The following is a 21,401-nucleotide window of genomic DNA, read 5'->3' as shown; positions in this document are numbered from 1 at the left end:
GACAAAGCAATTCTGAAACTATTTGAGATATATTACAAGATTGAGCAAATGAGTAAAAATGCTGACGTTTTGGGAGCCAGGGTTCAAGGGACATAAAAATATGAAAAGGGGAAAAACCAAGGTAAGGAATAACCCTACGGGAATGGACTGCAACTGGAAGTACCGAGTGAATTCATGATTTCTAAATCATGTATGTATATATGTATAAGTGTCTGCACATATATATATTTCCTAACTCTGTCTGCTGAAGGAACCTATGAATTAATGAAGTAGCAATGAACACACCCAACACCCAGACCTTGATTTCTAATATCATTCTCTACTAAAGGGAACTATTCTTTGGAAGAATAGCTGATTCTAGGACTGCGGCAGAGAAGACACAAAACGAACCGAGAACAGCTTGTTATATATACCAGAGAATAGTGAAGACATCAAAAAAACCAAACAAGAGTCACGTCACAAGCACATACAGGAGCCAGTGTGAAGGGGCCCTAGTGGCCAAATCTGTGACAATTTAGGCACCAAAATAATGAATGATAGTAAGAATCATACCCATTGAAAAAAACAGGAATCCATGAGTCCATCCTGATAACAGATAATGAGACTACAAGGGAAGAAGACTCTTGGTAATAGAGTAGAATATCAACTGCTGTGGTTTTCTGTATTTGTGTTAATATTAAAAAAAATTTTTTTAATGATGTACTTTTGGAACCCAGTAAAACAAAACAACACCTAAAAGCTGCTGAGAAAATACAGGCTTTAGAACGCTTTAAGTGTGAATCCGTGAAGAACTGACCTTAATTTGAAACTTCTTCTATCTATAATTAAGACAGGCTAACCTAAATATACTGCTTTAGAATACAGAACTCCCACATAACAGAATTTTATAGACTTTGCCTTCACTTACTATTATCTTAGGTTGCTTTTCCAAAAATGTAACTGGTTGAGAAAACCAGCCCAAAAAAAAGAAGAGAAACAGGGCTGGCCCCTTGGCCAAGTGGTTGAAGTTCCGCACGCTCCACTTTAGTGCCCCAGGGTTCATGGGTTCGAATACTTTGTGTGGACCTACACACCACTCATCAAGCCATGCTGTGGAGGCATCCCACACACAAAGTAGACGAAGACTGGCACAGATGTTAGCTCAGGACAAATCTTCCTCACACACGCAAAAAGAAAACATATCCATTACATCATTCAATGTCTTTTTACATAAAAAAGTATGTGACAAATCCCTCCTAGAATTTCATGCCAGATTTCTTTTCCCCTGAGGAATATGCACAGTTTATCAGAAAATAATAGGTAAGTAATCCATCCAGTTTCCTTTGCTGCCAGGAAATTGATCTTCTCTTTTCTATGTGGTTGTTTTTTATTTAATTCATATTCTCTTTAACTGCACGTGGCATATATTTTCTTTGCAAAATACCTCAAATTCTTGAGACAGAAAATGGACTATAAACTTAAAAATAATCTTAACAATATGATTGCAACACTAATGTGAAATAATTTAGTCTTCTAATAGCGGTACTACAAATACAGCAACTGAGTTCATCTGTGATTAAAAAAAATTAGCTTTAGTCAAAGCAAAAAAATAACGCTTTTCTATATTTGCAAAAACTATAAATGTGTTCAGAATGCGTTTTTAAAAAATGAAAATCAATTTTTACAAACAAGATTGTGTTTCTACTCCCAAATTTTTAATGGGAAATTCAAAACTATATTTCAGATAATTAGAAAAGAACCTTGCTTTAATGTGAGACCCTTTCAAATTAATAAAATTCAAATTCCAGTTCTCATAACCAAATATGCAAAAATAATACAGTTTTGTTTAAAGATCTGTTCTCTTCTTGATAAGTACTATATTAAGGGATAATAATAGAAGCTACATCTACCCTTTTTTACATCTATTTTTATACTAAGACAAAAGTTTAGAAGAAAACAAAGTAAGACTTTAATGTGAAGAATATGAAAAGAATGTTTAGATTTCAAAATGACAAGCAGGGATGAGTTGTTTATGAGTCTCCCTCATAAACAATTTTAAGTAATCCTTAAATTATGTGAATGATAACATACTGCCACAACACTAAGTAACTTTACATGGACAGGTTTATGAAGATAGTAACCGGAAAGAACTTTAGATAGTATGTTTGTTCCCAAGATTAAGCTGTCACCTGGGGAAAGGTGCTGGCAATATAACCCAAGCCTAAAGGACTAATTTATAAGCAGACTGAGAAAGAGGACTATTGTCTGTGCTTTCCCCTTCAACTCAATTATGCACTCTCTAGAAATACTGGTCTTTCAAAACTTTTTAACCAGGTGCTACAGTTATAAAAATCAAACAATATAAAAAAGTTTATAATAGAAGTTTGGCTCTCACCTTCACTCTGTCCACCATCATCAACTCAGTTTTGGGCCCCTTTGCCCCATAAGAAAATTTATTGGTTTCTAGTGTAATCTTTCAGAGATTCATTACACAGTTCCTTATTAAAATAAAGTAGGATACAAACACTCCATGAATTGCAATCCTTTTCTTTTGTATCATTTTTCTCAATTTAACATGACCTAAACAATGCCTGACTTAACACTTTCTCAATGCCATCATGCAGTCTTTGATTCAAGTCCAACAGCAAGGCTTTACGTGAGCAGTATCTCAGATAAAGCAAGAGAATGGTGAGCAAAGATGACACCAATAGCTAGTGGTTAAAACAGCCACAAGCAACAGACACAGTCATTCCACAGCCCCACCAGCAACACTAAGGCAAAAGAACCAGTGTTTTAAAATTCCTTGCACAGAACCTATTACACATCATATATGCTATACTGAACAAACATCTGTTGAATGAATGAATCAATCTCCTTCAAGGCTATCTTTGCAGGTGTGGGGATGGGTGAACAAGTAGGTAGATAGGAATTAACAAAAGGAGAGTCAAGAAATTTTGTCTAAAGCTGCCCTTCAATTGCTTATAAGTTGCTATGACTATTTTGGAAAAGGTAATCCAATGGTATGATTTTGATGCATGTGAATCTACAAGAAAATTCACTGAAAGAAAAAAAAAAGCATCAGTTCAAAGTTTCCTTAGACATAGGCCACTTGAAAAATGTCCTTCTAAATGTTAACATAACCCAGCTACTTCAAATTTAGTCTTGTGTACAGCCATATTTTTTACTGTATTTGTCATTTTACTATACATTGCTGTCCCTTTTACAAAATTTACAGCATATTTAGTCTTTCTTTGATAAAAGAATTCCTTTTCAATCAGACTTTCTGACATAATGGTACACAATACTGAGTCACTCTAAGACACAAACACAACAAAATACTTAGCATATTAGCATAATCAAAATTAACCTATTAGCAAAGACACAAAGATTAGGTACAAAATATAACCTCTGTACTCAAGCACTCATTTTTATTATGGATTGGAAATAAAAATAGAAGTGATAAGTACCAAATAAGTGGTACAAACAAGTCCCATAGAAATGAAGCATAAGGACAGTACACTTGTATTTGGAATGATCAGGAGATACATTAAGGAGGTAGCTTTTGAGATGAACCAAGAAAGGCTGGTGTCAAGGAGCAGAAAATGGGGTAGGGCCTTCAGCCTGGAAAACAGCGGGGAGTCAACATATGGAGCTTGGTACTTAAAATATCTAAGGCAGGGAATGGTGAACTACAGTCCATAGGCCAAATCTGGCCCACTGCTTGTTTTTGCATGGCCTGTGGGCTTATCAATGGATTTTACATTTTTAAATGGTTGAAAACAATCAAAAGGAGAATGTTTCACAACACATGAAAATTACGAAATTCATACATAAAGTTTTATGGGCACACGGCCATGCCACATCCATTCATTTACTTATTGTCTGTCTATGGATGCTTTTACATTACTAGGCAGAGTTGAGTAGTTGCAACAGAAACCATGTGACTCATAAAGCCTAAAATATTTACTATCCAGCCCTTTGGAGGAAAAGTTTGCCAACTTCTTATAACCTTCTTAAGGCCTATTTGGCTGAAGCAGTGTGAACAAGGGACTGGGTAGAGAAAGAAGCTAGAGAGGTAAGAGGGGCATGGAGGCCACGGCAAGGATTTGCATCTATATTCTAAGAGTAACATGGAAGCCATTAAAGAATTTTAAGTAGGAAAGTGACAATTAGATTTGCATTTTGAAGTTCATTCTGGTTGTTGTATTAGTATCCAGCGTTAGGAGCATAAGGAGACTAGTGTAGAAAGTAGCTCAAGCAAGATAGAAGTTTAGACTACGGGGCTGGTAAAGTAAAATAAGGAGGCTGGGCAAGATTATTTCTGAGATCCCTTCCAACTCTAAAATTTTAAGAATCAGGGGTTTCCAAGTCTGTTTCTGCAACTTTCCAGGATATTTCCAATTACCACAAACAGTTTTCAAAACTGTTATGAACAGTTCTCCAACAGGCAGTAAGTCAGAAATATGCCAACAGAGCATCCTGATCTAAAAAAATCTGGGAATTAAGGCAGAATAAATGATCCCCCCATTAGAATGCTTTCTGAGACAGTTTATATATTTTGCAAGCTAGAAAGGACTACTTTTATGAAATTTACGATTCAAGAATTTACAGGTAATACAATTAAATTAACACAAAGGGGGAATAAACACAAACACTTTTTAGTACATTTCCACTGCTCTCTTTCCCATAATGTAGTAATGACAAAACAAAGAACATACCTGCTACATTCTAACAATGTAACTTTAAGGCGACCTTCAGTAAGCGCCCATTGTTGTATATGGATATGCTCTTCTTCATCTTCTTCAAATCCTTGCAAGGTTTGGAATGGAAAAAACGGCTTAAACCTGACAAAAGTAAAGAGAAGTCTAAATTTCTGAATAACAAAAATCACAGTTTAAAGCATAATAACAAAACCTACCTGTAAGAAAACAACACAAAACCAACACCTAATACTGCATGGGCCTTACAAAAGCAAAACTCACATGCTCTCCCATAACTGGCAGCAAATGGTGCCTTCTCTGTGGTATCCAGACCTGGTTTTTCGGCATGCCCTCAATGACGAGGCAGGACACTTAGAACAAAGAAAAAGAAAATCTAGAGGCCACCAGCAGGCCCTGAAACTTGGAGGGGCAGGAGAGAGATTCTTTCTGGACCAGATGGGAAGACCGTTTGTACAGTGCAAGATGAAAATTCAGAATGCACTGTTCCATGGAAACAATATAATTGATGGTGATTAGTACATGATAATGAGAATAATAATAACAACAACAACATCAATAACAATCAACAGCAGCAAAGCTATTTGTCAGAGACGTTTACTATTTGCCAAGCAGTGTGCTAAGAGCTTTACATGCTGTATCTTATTTAAGGTTCACAATCCCAAGAAGGCGATATTACTAGCTCTCCTCTCCAGATGAAAAGAGTGAGACTTAAAAAGTTTAACGAATTTATTCAACGTTATACAGTGAGTGGCAAAACCAAGATTCAAGCTAGTTTGACTCCATCAAAGCCAAACTACATAACACTTCAGTTACCTATGAATTATTCAGGCCTTTACGTGTTCATCGTTGATATTCTCGTTTTTATGGCGAAGCTTGTGTGAGGTTATAAATGGTAGGCTTTAAAAAACGTTAATTTGAAACACAATTCATATTCCTCCATTAAAGCAAAGGACAAAGAAAATGAGGGAAAAAATCAAGCTTTAGAGGCTATAGTTTTCAATTCACCCTACACTGTCACTAGACATGACATTTGCTGCTCAAAAAGTTTTAATGGCTTCTCACTAACCACACACAAAAAAGAGAGTCAATAGCCAAAAGTTCTTGGTTTCACATTCAAGGTCTACCACAATTAATACTTCCAATGGTATTTTTCCTTATTAGAAACCTTACAATCTAGGAAATGTAGTAACCTCACACACCCAGAAGATACCATGCATATTTCTGCTTTCAGACCTTTTGTACCAATTGTAGGTTTTCCCTACTCCTCAAAGCCCATCCAAATCCCAGACGCTTTTGATAACTGGCTTTAGGTCCTAGATCATAAGACATCACACGCACTGCTTTCACTCTTCTTTTTCTGGTAGTCACTTAAATTGCTGTTCATTTATGCCTTGAAATCTCAAATGTGACCTGGTTTTACAATTACCTGTATCCCTCACACACACTATCAAAACTCAAGTTATGTGTTGAGCTGATATATAAAAATCCAACACTAAAAATGAAATCAACATTAAGAAAATATTAATAGCCTGCTATAATTTATACTGAAAGATATTGGAAGAGGGAGAGAAATGCTGTTTTATGGTTCCCCAAAGAACAGGATTAAGGGGAAAACGTTTTAGGGAAAGATAAGCAGGTACACAGTGCTCAGTGCTTTTCTCTTGCTTCTGAACCAGATGGAAAACAGAAAGCCCCCTTCAGTTTCTTAATTTACATTTGAAGTCATTTGATTGAGACAGACTGGCATCAAATTTCTGAAAGGAAAAAAAATTAGGAACTAAATCTATCATGTCAATACAATGTTGCAGCTGAGTGCTTTTAACACACAAGCCTTATGGCTCCTGAAGAACATATAACTCTGTCACTGCAAAAAATTAAATATCACTATATATACTAGCAACTTCGAATAATCCAAGTTTGCTAAATCACAGCTGCTCTATTAATCAACTTTTCTTGTCAAGTATAAAGTTAAAATTCAATAAAAATTTCTCACAGGGGTGTGACTTCAATATTACATGGAGTAACGTCTAATTTGGGTTTATTAATGCCTCTGGGGGGTTTGCTAAAAAGTGTCCATGCACAAAAAAAATTAAAATCAGAAAAACATACTACATTAAAAAAATAACACACTAGGGGCTGGCCCCGTGGCCGAGCGGTTAAGTCTGTGCGCTCCGCTGCAGGCGGCCCAATGTTTCGTTGGTTCGAATCCTGGGCGTGGACATGGCGCTGCTCATCGAACCACGCTGGGGCGGCGTCCCACACGCTACAACTAGAAGGACCCACAACGAAGAATATACAACTATGTACTGGGGGGCTTTGGGGAGAAAAAGGAAAAAATAAAATCTTTAAAAAAAAATAAAATAAAATAACACACTAAACAGTGGGATAAAGCTATTTGTTCAGCAAGCTAATGAAGAGAATGCACACATTCGCATTCTCTAAGAACACTCGGTTTTCAAAACTTTTAAGTTTATGCCTTTAAGTATCCCAAATCCATAAGGAATCCAAACAATGAAGCAGGTAACTTCTATCACTTCCTTTTATCTCCCCATCCTAACACATTATCCTTCCTCAGAATTCATTAGCCTCTATCTTCTGGTAACCTACCAACTTAAAAATGTCACTGTTGTCTCACTCAAGTCCCCAGAAAACTAGCCTTCTTTAGCAAGTTACCTGTACTTCCTCCTGAAGAAAACTTTAAAAACCAACCTGGGAAAATCGACTTCTGGGATGACGGCACGAGGAGCTCCACTGACCTGCTCACCAATGAAACTTGTGAAAATTATTAAAACAAAACAAAACCAGAAACAAAACATTTAAAGCCTCTGGAAACGGTCCTAGGGGCAAACAGTACACGAAGAAACTTCTATTCAAGAAAATCCACAAAAATTTGGTAAGAAAGATGAGAGAGTGTGGTGTCTGAACCCAGACCACTCCCTCCAACAAACTCAGCAAGGAAGGGATTCCACTCCAGACTGCTGCAGCCAAGAACACAGGCTGCCCTGCCCCTCTCCTCTGGAGGGCTTTCTTCCCAGGAGGAGCAGGACATCAGTGTTTCTCATCCAGCCCTCAGCTACTTGTCACGGAGGCTAAGTTCCAGGAGCTCCCTTCTTTGACCCTGCCCCCATTTGTGGAATGGACACTACCTTGGACATAGCGCATTGAGAATACTGGCCTTGCCTTGGCTCGTGACACAGTGGTTCTATGCCAAGAGAGGCAAGCCGAAATGATCACAGGCTGCTGACACCCCCCCCACCCCACCTTCGTCTAGAGCCCAACTCCTGGAGTAGGGGTGTCACTCAGAGAGAAGCCTGCCATTGTCCTCACCAGTAGGCTCCAGATCCCTGGCTCAAAGATCTTGCTGAGGAGGGGAGAAGGGGAAGGAGAGGCAGGCCATAAAATAGCTCCTAATCTCTTCCCAAAGGAAATAACTTCATTTACAATAGAATATGGAGAAGCTCAAACCTAAAGGCACTTTTAAGAACAACAGCGGTTGTAGTGAGAGGCAACAGAGAGAAGAGTCACGGATTTAATGAAGATACAGCCTACAATAAAGGCTGCCTAGTTTGCAGGAGAGAAGAACCAGGAAATAAGAGAGCTGGCAGGAGCTCTCCTGCAGTCAGAACAAATGTCAAACACTGACCTCAGAAACTATTCCTTCAAAGGAGCCACAATTTGATTGGATTCATTTGTAGAACAATTCATGCTCCAGGGCATTGCTGAAAACAACAGGCACAATGTCAGAGACTTAACACTGCAGGGGGTAGACTTCACTAAAATAATCCAGGCGATCGCTAAAAACCAAACAAATAATAAGCCCTGGGAGAGGGGGACCAGTGCCCAGAGATGCTACAATACATTATTTAAAATATTTGGTTTCCTACAAAAATTATGAAGCATGCAAACAGGAAAGCATGACTCATAAAGTAGAAAGAAAGCATGAACACAAACTGCCAGTGAGTGGCCAGGTGTTGGATTTAACAGAAAAAGACTTCAAAACAGTCACTAAAAATATGTTCACAAAAAACTTTAAAAGCATGATTAAAGAAGTAAAGGGAGGTATTATGACAAAGTCACATCAAATAGAGAATATCAATAAACATACAGGAATTATAAAAAAAAGAACCAAGTGGGAATTCTGGAGTTGAAAAGTATAATAACTGAAATTAAAAAATAACCAAAAGGGCTCTCAACAGTAGATATGAACTGGCAGAAGAAAAGAATTAGTGAATTTGAAGATAGAGCAATAGAGGTTATGTAAGCCAAAGAACAGAGAGAAAAAAGAATGAAGCAAAATGAACTGAGCCTTAGAGAAATGTAGGATACCATTAAGTATACCAATATACACATCATAGGAGCACCAGGGGGAAACGGGAGGGGAGGGAAAAGGAAGAGAGAAAGAGTAGCAGAAAAAATATTAAAAGAAATAATAGAGATAGCCAGTAAGCCCCAAAGCCACAAACTGTATCATTCCATTCATATGAAAATCCAGAACAGCGAAATCTATTGTGGTTCTTTAGAGTTCGGGGTGACAGGTGGGTTAGGAGAATGATAGCTGAAGGGTAAAGGGTTTTCTTTTTGAGGTGATAAAAATGTTCTAAAATTGACTATGGTGATGGTTGCACATATCTGTTAATAGACTAAAAGACCACTGAATTTCTAAGATATAAATAGGTGAATTGTATGGAATATGAATTATCTTTCAATAAAGCTGTAAAAAAAAAAACCCAACCCAGTTCCTCAAAAATAATTTCTTGTGTCACTGCTTTGATATGTAAATGTTTGGTCAGAATTATCTGATTAAATAAGAAACAAAACCATAAATGACACAGCTCCATTAAAATAACTTATAGCCCCTTTTAAGGTTTATGAAAAACAAAGATGTATTAAATGGTTACCACATCAGGTACTGACTACATAAAACACTTATCTGCTCATTTAATCCTTAAAACAATATTTGACTTTTAAATTATATACATTAACTAAAAGGAAAAGACAGACAATACCAAACGTTGGAGAGGATGCGAAACTGCTAGTGTAGACTAGTATACCTACTTTGAAGACTGTGTGGCAATATCTACTATACTTGAATAGATGCATAATCTATAACCCTGAAACCCTACTCCTAGATATATCCAATAGAAATGTGCACAAATGTTCACCAAAAGACGTGAATAAGAATATTCATGACAGCACTATCCAACTGTCCATAAACAGACAAGAGAGAAACTGAGGTACGATCACACAGTGACTACTCCACAGCAAATATAATGAACAAACTACATCTATACACAATAACATGAATTAATCTCACAAACACACTGTTGAGCCAAAGAAACCAGAAAAACAATGACTGCATACACTATGGCTCAATTTATATAAAGTTCAAAAACAGGCAAAAAACCCCACAAAAAAATCAATGGTGGTAGAAGTCAGGATAGTAGTTACTCTTAGGCATAGCAGGGAGGGTAGTGACTGAGTGGCATACGTGGGAGTTCCTCGTTGCTGGTAATATTCTATTGCTTGCTCTGAATGCTGTTCTGTTCACTTTGTAAAAATTCACTGAACCAAATTTTTATGATTGGTGCACTTTTTAAGTCATGAGTTATACTTTAGTAAAAGTTTAAAAGAAAAATATGTTTAATTTAAAAATGTACATTACTCTGGTAACATTTTAAATATATATTTTTAAATTTTACACCTACAAGAAAAGCCAAGCCTTCTCATATGTGGATGTGAGAGAATCTTTTTTAATGTCTAACATATGTTTTTGCTCTGACTAAGATGTTTCTTCAAGACTGCTCTATAAGCACCCTGAATGCCAGCTGGTGACATCTCCATCACATGGCAGCAGTAAAACTGTTTGCAAACACTGTGATCTTTAGAGAAAAAGGGTTTACTACAAACGCCATGTAAAAATATTCTAAAGTCTACATCTACTCTGACTTCAGCATGAGCTTCTGTGTCTTTGCCAAAGTAATAAATCTGCCAGAGTTTTCAGCTCAGTAAACGGGATAACTTTCTAACCATTAGAGCTAGTCAAAAAAGGACACAGCTATCTCAATGCACTGCACACCTTCTATCTCTAGAAATATTCAGGCAGAGGTTGGATGAGGCTCTGTGAAGGAGAGAAGATGTTGCAAAAAGAATACAAAATTTAGAATCATACAAATATAGATTTTAGTCCCAACTCCTAGAAATTTGTTTCAAAATAATCAGGGAGAGGAGTGTGGGGAGATATAGATGATCAAAAGTGGCCACAAGTTAATGACTGTCCGGCTATGGATAACGGGAGTTCACTGAACTATTCTCTTAACTTCTTTGATTTTTTCCATAATGAAGAATTAGAAGAGGTTTGTTCTGTCAACTAAAGCGACTTGGGCTCTCTCTTGTTTCCTTTCTCTTCTACACTGTCCTTAGCAACATCACTTGCTCTCACAGCTTCTATACGTTCCATATATTGATGCTTAAAAGTACATTAAACATCTTTTCTTCAAACTTGCTCCTCCTCTCCTGTTTTCTCTTATTGGCACCATCAATTTCATAAACACTTGGAAACCCGAAGCCACCTTTTATTCCTCCCCTTCAAGCAACCAAGCAGTTCCACCTCCATTCCCCTGTCACATTGCTAAAAAATCTCTTTTACTGGTCCCTTCTGTGTTCCCCATTGGTCTGGTTCAAGTTTTCATTAATTACTTAGAATGTTGTGATTTCTGAAACTATGTTTCCTCTCCTTAAAAAGAGTATTTTTTTAAACCCAATATAAAAGCCTCTTTTATTTTCTTTAATAAAAAGCTACCTCACAGGACTATCACAAAAATTTGGAGAGTTCCCACACATAAAGCATCTAGTAGAGTTCCTGGCATGTAACAGGCACACAAATCTTGGTTTTCTTCTTTCTCTATGCTGGAATCCTATCAAACTGGCTTCCTCACTGAATCTTGGAAGATATCATATAATGTCCCGATTCTATTCCTTTACTATTTCTTCTACCTACCCTGTACTTCTATGCCATCTCCCCATGTCTAAAGCTAAATTATCCTTTAACAGCTCAAATATCACCTCACCCCTTCAACAAATATACCCACTTGGGACTAGAGACCAATCAAAGGTAGATACTCAGAGACTAGTCTTATTTCAGGCTCAGGAACTCAAACAACACTATATCCTGCCCAAGGAAGAGAGTAAAGCAGGCAGCTAGCTATAAACAGGCAATTGGGAGATGTATGTGGTCTTTGCCTTTCAGCCTGACAATCTTGGCTCTCTCACACTAGGAACTAGTAAACATAATTGTGCTCCAAATTCTACTAAACCAAGTATACAAACTAGATAAGTCGGGGGTGATCATTTTCAAAATGTTTCTTCATTTACTGCTCTTCAGAGGCACTTCAGTATTCTTTTAAATAATGAGTTTCCCTGCTGCATTTAAATATCCTTACAAAAACCCAATTAGCCAGAACTTTTACAGTGCACATTATTACGCAAAGTACAGCACACCAATACAAAATTGTATAAGCTAGAAAGAAAACAAAGTACAAGTAGTTCAAAATACTCTTAATTCTCTATACAGGTAAACTATGAACCTAAATTTCCATTTTTCTATTTTACACAGACAATTCAATTGATGTTACATTAAACAGACAATTCATACACGAGCTCCTCCATGCTTACCAAGGTTAGTACTGCCATATAATTTCTCCTCAGAGACTGTTTGCCTGCTAACCAATGTGATACCATAACTAGCCCCACATGGTAAGCTCCTTTTTCTACTCAAGTTCTACTTTAAAGACACCTCCTCTCTCTAACCCGGCCCTATTCCTCTACTCTAGCATCCGGTACTTGCTCCCTCATCTGTGTTCTAAAAGCACTTCATACACACTTCTGTTAGGCCACCACTCACCCTGTTTACCTGTCTGTCTCTCTGTAGCTCTCCCCACACCAGCCCCTCCTCCCAAGTAAACTGTGAGTTGCCTGAGGACAAGAAATATACATGACAGGTAGTAGAGAATAGTGATTAAAGCAGACCCTAGAGCCAGACAGCTTGGCTTGGAATCCTGTTCTGCCACTTTCCAGCATTATGACCTCAAGCAAACTCTAACTTCAAGCCTCAGTTTCCTCCTATGTAAAAGGCAGATGATAATTAAAACTACCTCACAGTGCTCTTATAAGGATTACATGAAATAATGAAAAGCACTTAACATCCCTCAATTCTCAGCTTCTTTGTGACAAGGCAGTTATTTTAAAGCAGTGTTAAGCACACAGGTTTTAGAGTCAGTACTTGGTTTTGAATTTTGGTTCTAACACTTACTAGCTTTGAGACTTTGGGCATGCTACTTCAACTCTGAGAGCCTTGGTTTCTTGACGGGTAAAAATAATAATTAGCACCTATCTTAACAGGGTTATTCTAAATATTAGATGAGAAAGTTCACATAAAGTTCACATAAAGCATTTGGCACAGTGAGGTGCTCTAGAAATATTTCCTATCAAACTTCCTACTTATCTATTTTAAGGCTGGTCTCCTAGAGACATGTCAGACAGCAAACTCCTATCCTTCTACATGGAACCATTTCGGAACTCAGCATTCACCATGTATGATGTTTAAGGTCATAGCCGTTTGTCTTCCTCAGACTTCAGATTCCAAATGGCCATGATTTTAGTCACCACACTAGTTGATTTTTTAAAAATTGTGTCCTTTGTGAGGACATCAACTTGCAAGGGCAAGGAAATACATTAACAATAGCCAGTATGCCTGCCTACCTTAGGTATCACCTTTCTACCTCTGTCTCCCTAAGCTTTATAACTAAAGCTTATATTAAACTGAATATATTAAGAAACTGACTTAAGGAACCCCATGGAGAACTGTTCTATTTATGGAATTTCTTGGTGTGCGCTATGCTGACAAAGTCCATACTTACGAAAATGATTTTAATTTCCATACTGCTGAGGAGAAAAACGTACTTCTGAGTAGTTACGAAACTACTAAGAACAAGAAGAACAAACACTGGTAGAAGAGAACCTTCCCCATACTCATCCATATACCCTCTACCTAACATGAAATGTTCACTTTTATCTAAACGCCTAAACTTGCATAGAATAGTCAAGATCTAAAATGCTTCTCCATATTCTGAAGTGGTTTTATATATACACTGAAGACTGATAATAGAGGCTGCACGTCCCTCATAACAGAATTCAATAGGTGGTGACTCAAAGGTGACTCAATGTTAACTGATATCTTTTTCACCAGAGAGATCAAGTATCAATTGAGATGAGCTGCCCAGGGAGGGAACTGAAGTAATTCTCTTGACCATGTCTGATAAATCTGCTATCTTTTTTATGTTCATCACAACCCACAACATGAGAGTTCCCTACCATAGCCTATGATCAAGTAAACGGAAAATCTCAGCTTTCACAAAGCTAAAAAAGAAAGGCAGAACCATGAGAAGCATCCTCAAATCCAAACTCCTATTCCTCTCTACCAGCTTCCCCAACACGCGCCTTTGAAAAATATAAAAATTACCACTTTATACATTTCTAGCATGTCTGTAAATTACATAATACTTTCATATAGATCCTTAATTTTCATGCCTCATGACAATGTACGGCAATATTAGTTTTATTTTACATATGAAGAAATTAAAGATGAAGTTCAAGTGGGTTTCTGTGATCACAGTGAATGGTACAGTCAAAACTGCAACAGAGCCACTCGACCCTGTGTTCCTTACAACACTAAGGTATACAAGGAATGCTATAAACCAACAGAAAATAATGTGTGTATGTAATACTCATTAAAGCTGACTCAGAAATGAGGCAATAGGGATACCTCCTTTACATATGGTAAAAATAAATAAACTTCAGGTTAGACCAGGAGTTCTCAAGTATTTTTTCACAGGACCCCTATACATTTTTAAAAATTAAGGACTCCAAAGATCTATTGTTTATGTGGGTTATATCTATTGATATTTACCATATGAGAAATTAAAAATGATAACACCTTTAACCATAAGAATACACAAGCTTACATTTCATTAGCCGTCAGGATGACGATGTCATCACACATCATGTAACTCTTGGAAAACACCATGGTATACCTCTATGCGAGAACAGAGTGAAAAAGGCGAATAACATTTTTGTATTATTACGAGAATAGTTTTAACTTGGTAAACCAATCCTGTGAGGGTCCTGGAGATCCAAAGGGGTCCCCAAACTACACTTTCAAACCAATGAGTTAGAGTTGGACAGTAACAACTCTTCATGGCAATTCTTAAATTCTTAAAATTGAATCTCTTCTGAAGTTAGTGGATGGGGTAGAAAAAACATCTTAAGGTAAAATTATCACCTCCCTACTATGGTAAAGACATGAAAACAATGAAGTATACAATACAAAGGGCTGGTCTTAAGCCAGTGAGACGTACCAAATAGATAAAAATTCCATTCCAGATATGAAATAAGGAATAGCAAAAGATCTAAACAAGAAAAATGAGAAAGTTAATACTTTAAGGTTATAACTGCTCCTCTTAGTTCATAATTACCTAAAGTCAAAAAACTATTAAATAAAAATATTTTTAAGATGATTTGTACCTGCCTATTTGAGAGAAATCTCTACATTAGACCTACACAGAAATAACAGAAGTGAATAATGCCACCTTATATTTGCACAATTTTTTTCTCAATGAACTTTAAAAGCTTAAGATTTTTATTTCACTCAGTCTTTTTTTTTTTTTTTTTAAAGATTTTATTTTTTCCTTTTTCTCCCCAAAGCCCCCCGGTACATAGTTGTGTATTCTTCGTTGTGGGTCCTTCTAGTTGTGGCATGTGGGACGCTGCCTCAGCGTGGTTTGATGAGCAGTGCCATGTCCGCGCCCAGGATTCGAACTAACGAAACACTGGGCCACCTGCAGCGGAGCGCGCGAACTTAACCACTCGGCCACGGGGCCAGCCCCTGTTTCACTCAGTCTTAACAAGTTGTATGGGGCCGGCCCAGTGGTATAGTGGTTAAGTTTGCATGCTCTGCTTCGGTATCCCAGGGTTTGCAGGTTCGGATCCCAAGTGTGGACCTACACACCACTCATCAAGCCATGCTGTGGCAGCATCCCATTACAAAATAGAGGAAGATGGGCACCAATGTTAGCTCAGAGCCAATCTTCCTCACCAAACCAAAAAAAAGAAAAATAACAAGTTGCATGACTTGCCCAAGGATATACTATGAACAAATCAACAGTAATTCCACAAATAAAATAGAAATCCCTCATCATCTAATACTACTGTTTCAGCGTAAGAGGCTGAGTTACTTTTAAGGGAAACCTTAAAAACAGAGTATCCCCAAGCTTCCAACAATTATTACCCAAGGCTGGTCTAGTAAATGCTTGTTGACAGGCATGAATCTCAAAATAACTGCATCTAAATCCTAACTCTATAGTACTAAAAAATTCAAATATTTTGAGTAATTTACTCAAATATTTTAAGTAAGCAATTTACTAAAAATGGCCTATAATTTAGATAAATTGTATTCATGGGCTCTATTACAGACTAAGACTATCACAAATTTTCTCCTCCCACTTCACTAATCTCATAATATCTGAATTAAATTCAATCTGTACTATTTACCACTCCAGTATTAATAAACAAATGGACAAATATTCTGCTACAAACATTTAGTTAAATTCTTCCCATGTCAGGAGTCTGCAATTCAAGCCAGCCCTGATGGCTTAGCTGGTGTTAAAGTTTGGTGTGCTGGGCTTTGGTGGCCCAGGTTCAGTTCCCAGATGTGGAATGGCACCACTCATCTGTCAGGAAACATGCTGTGACAGTAGTTCAGAGAAGAACTAGAATTTGCAACAATACACAGCTTATGTACTGGGGTGCTTCAGGGAAGGAAAAGGAGGAAGACTGGCAACAGGTGTTAGCTTAGAGTGAAGCTTCCCCTACAAAAAAAAAGCGTTTGCAATTCTAGTCCTGACTAAAATCCAAAGTTAAATATTGAGAACTAATAACCTTCCCAAATATTAAAACAGACCAGATATCACCTATCCTAAATATTACAAAAAATATTATACTTAATAATGGTAAGAACAAAGTAAGATTTTCAGTGCACTATAAAAATAATTATCATATAATGAAATTAGTTAGAATAGGATGGCTCTTACTTCAGCCACAGCAAGTTTCACAGGACTAAAAGCTTTGAATTATTTACTTGCTTGACTAAATGACTAAGGTAGAAGACAGTGTAGTCAGCAATCACAATCGTCCTTAATAATGAGTATGAGTATAATCTAGTATGCACGAAAGACTACTGTGTGAGAAGGACAAGTTAGCATACAACGCAAACAGCAGATGCACTATTTAGTAGATATTGATGCCTGCATGAAATAGCTGTATCTAAGAAGAGAACACAGTCATTTTTCAAAATATAGATTGCTATAGCCAGCTACTAAACAGAAATGATATCTCCCCATTACTGCTACTTAAGATTTTACAGCAAAGGACAATAGTCATAATTGCAAATTATACAGGTAGGATATGGAGTTGATCCTAGGAGAAACACCATTTTTAAACACACACAGGTCTGAAATACCTGTTTAACTGGCACATAGCTTACCAATGAACTAAGTACACATAACAGGTACTTAATACAAAAGAATAAACTCAACTAAAACATTTTTAGTGAGCTAATCACAGCATTTTTAAGTATATATCAACAAGAACTAATTATGCTGGGGAGTGGGAAATTTTCTAGCTCTTTCATCAAAGTTATGCAAATCAAAATACAGACATCTCAGTACTCCATCCACCATATCAGTTCCATGCTCCCTATAATACATGAAGAATTCATGGGCATAAATACCCAATGTGCTGATTAGAGAAGGAAATACATGTTCTAAAGCATTCTGCTGATTTCATGAAAATTAGTAATTATGCACCAGACCAGTGACAATAAGTTTTATTATTATTCTACATCAGTGCAAGGAAAGCATAATCTATAGCTTATTGATATTGACCTTTCCTAAAAACGTGCAATTAAAAACCAAGCCTTCTGGAGACCTCAATTAGAAGAAATCAGTGTGTGTGTGTGTGTGTGTGTGTGTAGGGGGAAGAGGCATTCCTCTTCAATACTGATTTTACAATCAGAATTGGGTTACATATCACCAGCATAAGGTGTTTATAATGACAACCTTCAACCATTTAAAAAAAAAAAAAGGTTGAAATGTTCCACACATTCTGTTTAAGAAATTCAAAGAATACAGGTATTCTTTAGATGGACTGAATTCAAAATTTCAGCCCTTCAGTTACATGGCTTAGTTCACTTTGTGAAAATTTATCAGGAAGATACTTAGGATCTGGGCAGTTCACACACAAACACTCACACGCATATATATTACACATCAACAAAAAATTTGCACAAAAAAAAATTCTAGCATTTAAAGGCTAATGTGCGTTTTCATATAGGATAGTCAAAAGGTGATATTTAAGCAGGGACCTAAAAAGTGATGGGGTGAGCTCTTTGGTTATCTGTGGGAAAAACATTCCTGAAGAAGGACTAGCAAAGGCCTTATGATGGCCGCATGCTTGGAGTGTGAGAACAGCCAGAAGGCCAGAACAGACTAAGCGAGAAGAAGAGTTTTAGAAGGTTAGAGCTAGAATGGTCAGAAGTGAAGTAAAGCAGTGAATGAGTTAGACCCGTACATACTGCCAGGAGGGATATCCATGTTACACTTACAAACCAATCTGCAGGGTCACATTTATATTATACTCCGCCATTTTATTATTAAGAAGAAAGGGAGGAGGAGAGGGGGAGGAACAGAGAGGCACCTCAGGCTTGTATATATGTGTTTGAGCACAGTTAGGTTTACACCTCAAACTTAACACTGGGTACATCGGGGGGTCGAAATTAAAAGGAAGAGGAGTACATTTTTAACTTCTTTATGCTCCTAAATACTATTTGAACATTTGCCAAAAACTGACTTAAAAACCCATAAATACATCAAAAGAAAAAACCTAGTATCTACACAAAGATATAGGGAGAAGGATGTAACAAGGAATTGGTTAACTTATAGTACTTTTGATCAATGTAATTCTAAGTTCCTCTTAAAATACACGAGGCAGGTATACTTAGAAAACCCAAGATACAGCAAGTAAAAAAAAACAGCAAGACGCTACAGTAGGGTACCAACTATGATTCTGTTTTTATAAATTAATAACAAATTAGAATACATTGAGAAAAATATGGAATAAAAGTGCCCAAATTTAATAGTTTTCTTTAAGAATAGATATTACAGGAGATTTTTCACTTTGATATTTCATATTTTCTAACTGCTCAAATTTTTACAATGATCTTATCACTCATTCGAAAAGGGAAAATATTTTAATGTGTCACCTAGCAAATGTATGACACTTATCTAGTAAAACGCCTGACATCTCTCTAGCAAAATGTCTGACAAATGTAGGACAACCAATAAATGTGTATATTCAATTAGTTACTAAAGGAAAGATACATTTATTCAGCAGGTATCATATATGTGACATTTATTATCTCCAATCAGATAGAAATTATCTCCAGTTCCATTTTATAGATATGAAAACAGACTAGGTGAGGATACAGCCTTTTGTCCAAGATCTCTTGCTGGGTATCATGCTCAAGTCAGTATACATTACTCCAAAGCTGTATTTACTGGAATAGACAACTTAAGTACTTCTCTATAGCCTCAACCCAAAAGAATGAAGTAATTCCATAGTGCTGGCAGTCTCTACTTAGCACCTGCAGTTCCACTCATCTCAAGGTAAATAACACTTACACCCCATTTTTTCCTAGTACAAATTTGGTAAGTATGTGGTTTTACACCAGTCTTAGCAATTAGGCAAGAAAGATTTTGAAACCACTCTGCAAAACTTCTGCTAATGACCAGGTGGTTACTTTATGACTTTTCAATGAAGTGTGATGTGCTCTGACAGCCAGGCCAAAAGTGTCAGGTAGATCCTATGACTAGGAAGGAACAAAGGGATTTAATAGCACTTGTTTCCTGCTGACATTGTTCTGAGAAAATGAAGAATGTGAGAAGAAATGTTGGGTCAGTATTTAACTTCTAAACAAGGCATTTAGTGGCAGAAACTCTAACTTGAAATGTCAGATATTCTTAATGAACAACTGACTCAGAACGTCTCAGCCTGCTATAGGGAATCTTACCTTAAGAGGAAAAAAAACAGAGACAGATTACACTTTCTTGGATAAAGAGGTTTTTTAGAAATGCATGAGCCATACGAATCCTGTATATAATCAAAGAAGGCCAGGAAAATTATGAAGTGCTTAATATTTATTTTGGCATGTTAGTTTTAGTTATATTTACACAACAAAGTTGTATCCTTCTGTGTTTACTATTTAACCTGGAGTCGAAGGACCATAGACAGGTTTCAAGGGGACTATAAATTTCATGAAATTAAATGAAAATTTCTTTATGCACTTTTCTACAGAAAGTATCCACAGTTTTCATTAGCTTTCTAAAAAAGAAAGGACCCTCAAAAAGAGGTTTAAAAGTACCTTTCAATGTATATGCATATATGCTCCTTTTTTGTAGGCAATTTAAGCATTTTTTTTTTGTTTTTAAAGGTTTTTTGTTTAAGCGTTTAGAGCCGGGGTTAGTAAATCTTTTTCATAAAGTACCAAATAGTAAATATTTTAGAATCTCTGGGTACATATGGTCTGTAGTATAGTCTTCTTTTTTGGGGAACAACTTTAGATGTAAAGTTTAAAAATGTAAAAACCATTCTTAACTCATGGGCCTAACACCAGCTCATTTGTAAACCCCTGGTTTAGAGTAAAAGTTAACTTATCTCTACAGAAATAATGCATTATGGGCTTTGGGAGTTCATGACTTTTTTAGGACTTTGAGAAAGTCACTAACCTCTTCTAACTCTTAAGTTTCCACACCTGTAAAAATGAGATACCGATCTCTCCTACGCAGTAGATTTAACTATTAATTTTAACTATTAAGTGAGCTACCAAGTATATGGAACTACCCACATGGTGCCTGGCATATTTAGCAAACTGATTTTATTATTCTTGCCTCCACCTCAGATTATAGATTAGTAATATTTGTAAGTCAATATTAAGTGTTTGATCAAGCATGCTCTTCCAATACAATCTACTTTATAATGATCTGCTTTGGCTATTTCCGGAAACAAATGGGGGCTTTCCTGGACAGACAACAGACCTGTACATTACTGATTAGAATCTAACAGTCTCCTCATAATTACTCTTCTCCCTTCAATGTGTAAATCAAATTTCTAGAACAAAGATTTAATTTATCAACACATTCTTTTCCATCTAAAGTATTTCAAATGCTTAAATCACAATAACTCAAAGCAGCTTAAGAAAACCCAACTTGCGAGAAGTAAAACCAGCACTAAACTGTAGTATCCTTAGGTGTACCAAGGAACCTAAGACAGATCACAAAATATTATTCAAGACAAAATATTATTCAAGACAAAGTAATCAGGTGTGAGCCTTAGCAGAGAAACTGATCTCTCCTCTTCCTGTTTCTCACAAAACTGAATCCAAATGCCATTATAATGCGCTTTAATGGTTCTTTGTTTCCCCCAGAAAGACTAACCAGCTTGAGAGCATGAACTGTCTTACAACCATTTTAACACCTTCACCATACCCACCACCACACTAGCTATAGCAGTCTTCAGGAAGTAGTTTCTGAAAAT

At 36.7% G+C, this 21,401-nt stretch overlaps 1 protein-coding gene across 2 annotated transcripts in view; it reads right to left on the bottom strand.

Annotated features, from left to right (window-relative positions):
- PDZD8 (PDZ domain containing 8) overlaps window positions 1-21,401 on the bottom strand; it is an 86,252-nt gene that overhangs the window by 58,624 nt on the left and 6,227 nt on the right. The window contains exon 2 of one of the 2 annotated variants that reach the window (XM_023638712.2): window positions 4,698-4,823. The exons of the other annotated variant lie outside the window; for it this stretch is intronic. Within the exon in view, the coding sequence (XP_023494480.1) occupies window positions 4,698-4,823 (126 nt within the window). The remainder of the gene's footprint in view (window positions 1-4,697; window positions 4,824-21,401) is intronic. 2 annotated transcript variants of the gene reach the window in all.

Source organism: Equus caballus, chromosome 1 (genome assembly GCF_041296265.1).
Source record: "Equus caballus isolate H_3958 breed thoroughbred chromosome 1, TB-T2T, whole genome shotgun sequence".
NCBI lineage: Eukaryota > Metazoa > Chordata > Mammalia > Perissodactyla > Equidae > Equus > Equus caballus.
Note: the sequence above shows the minus strand (reverse complement) of the source record. Positions and strands in the feature narration are given on the sequence as shown.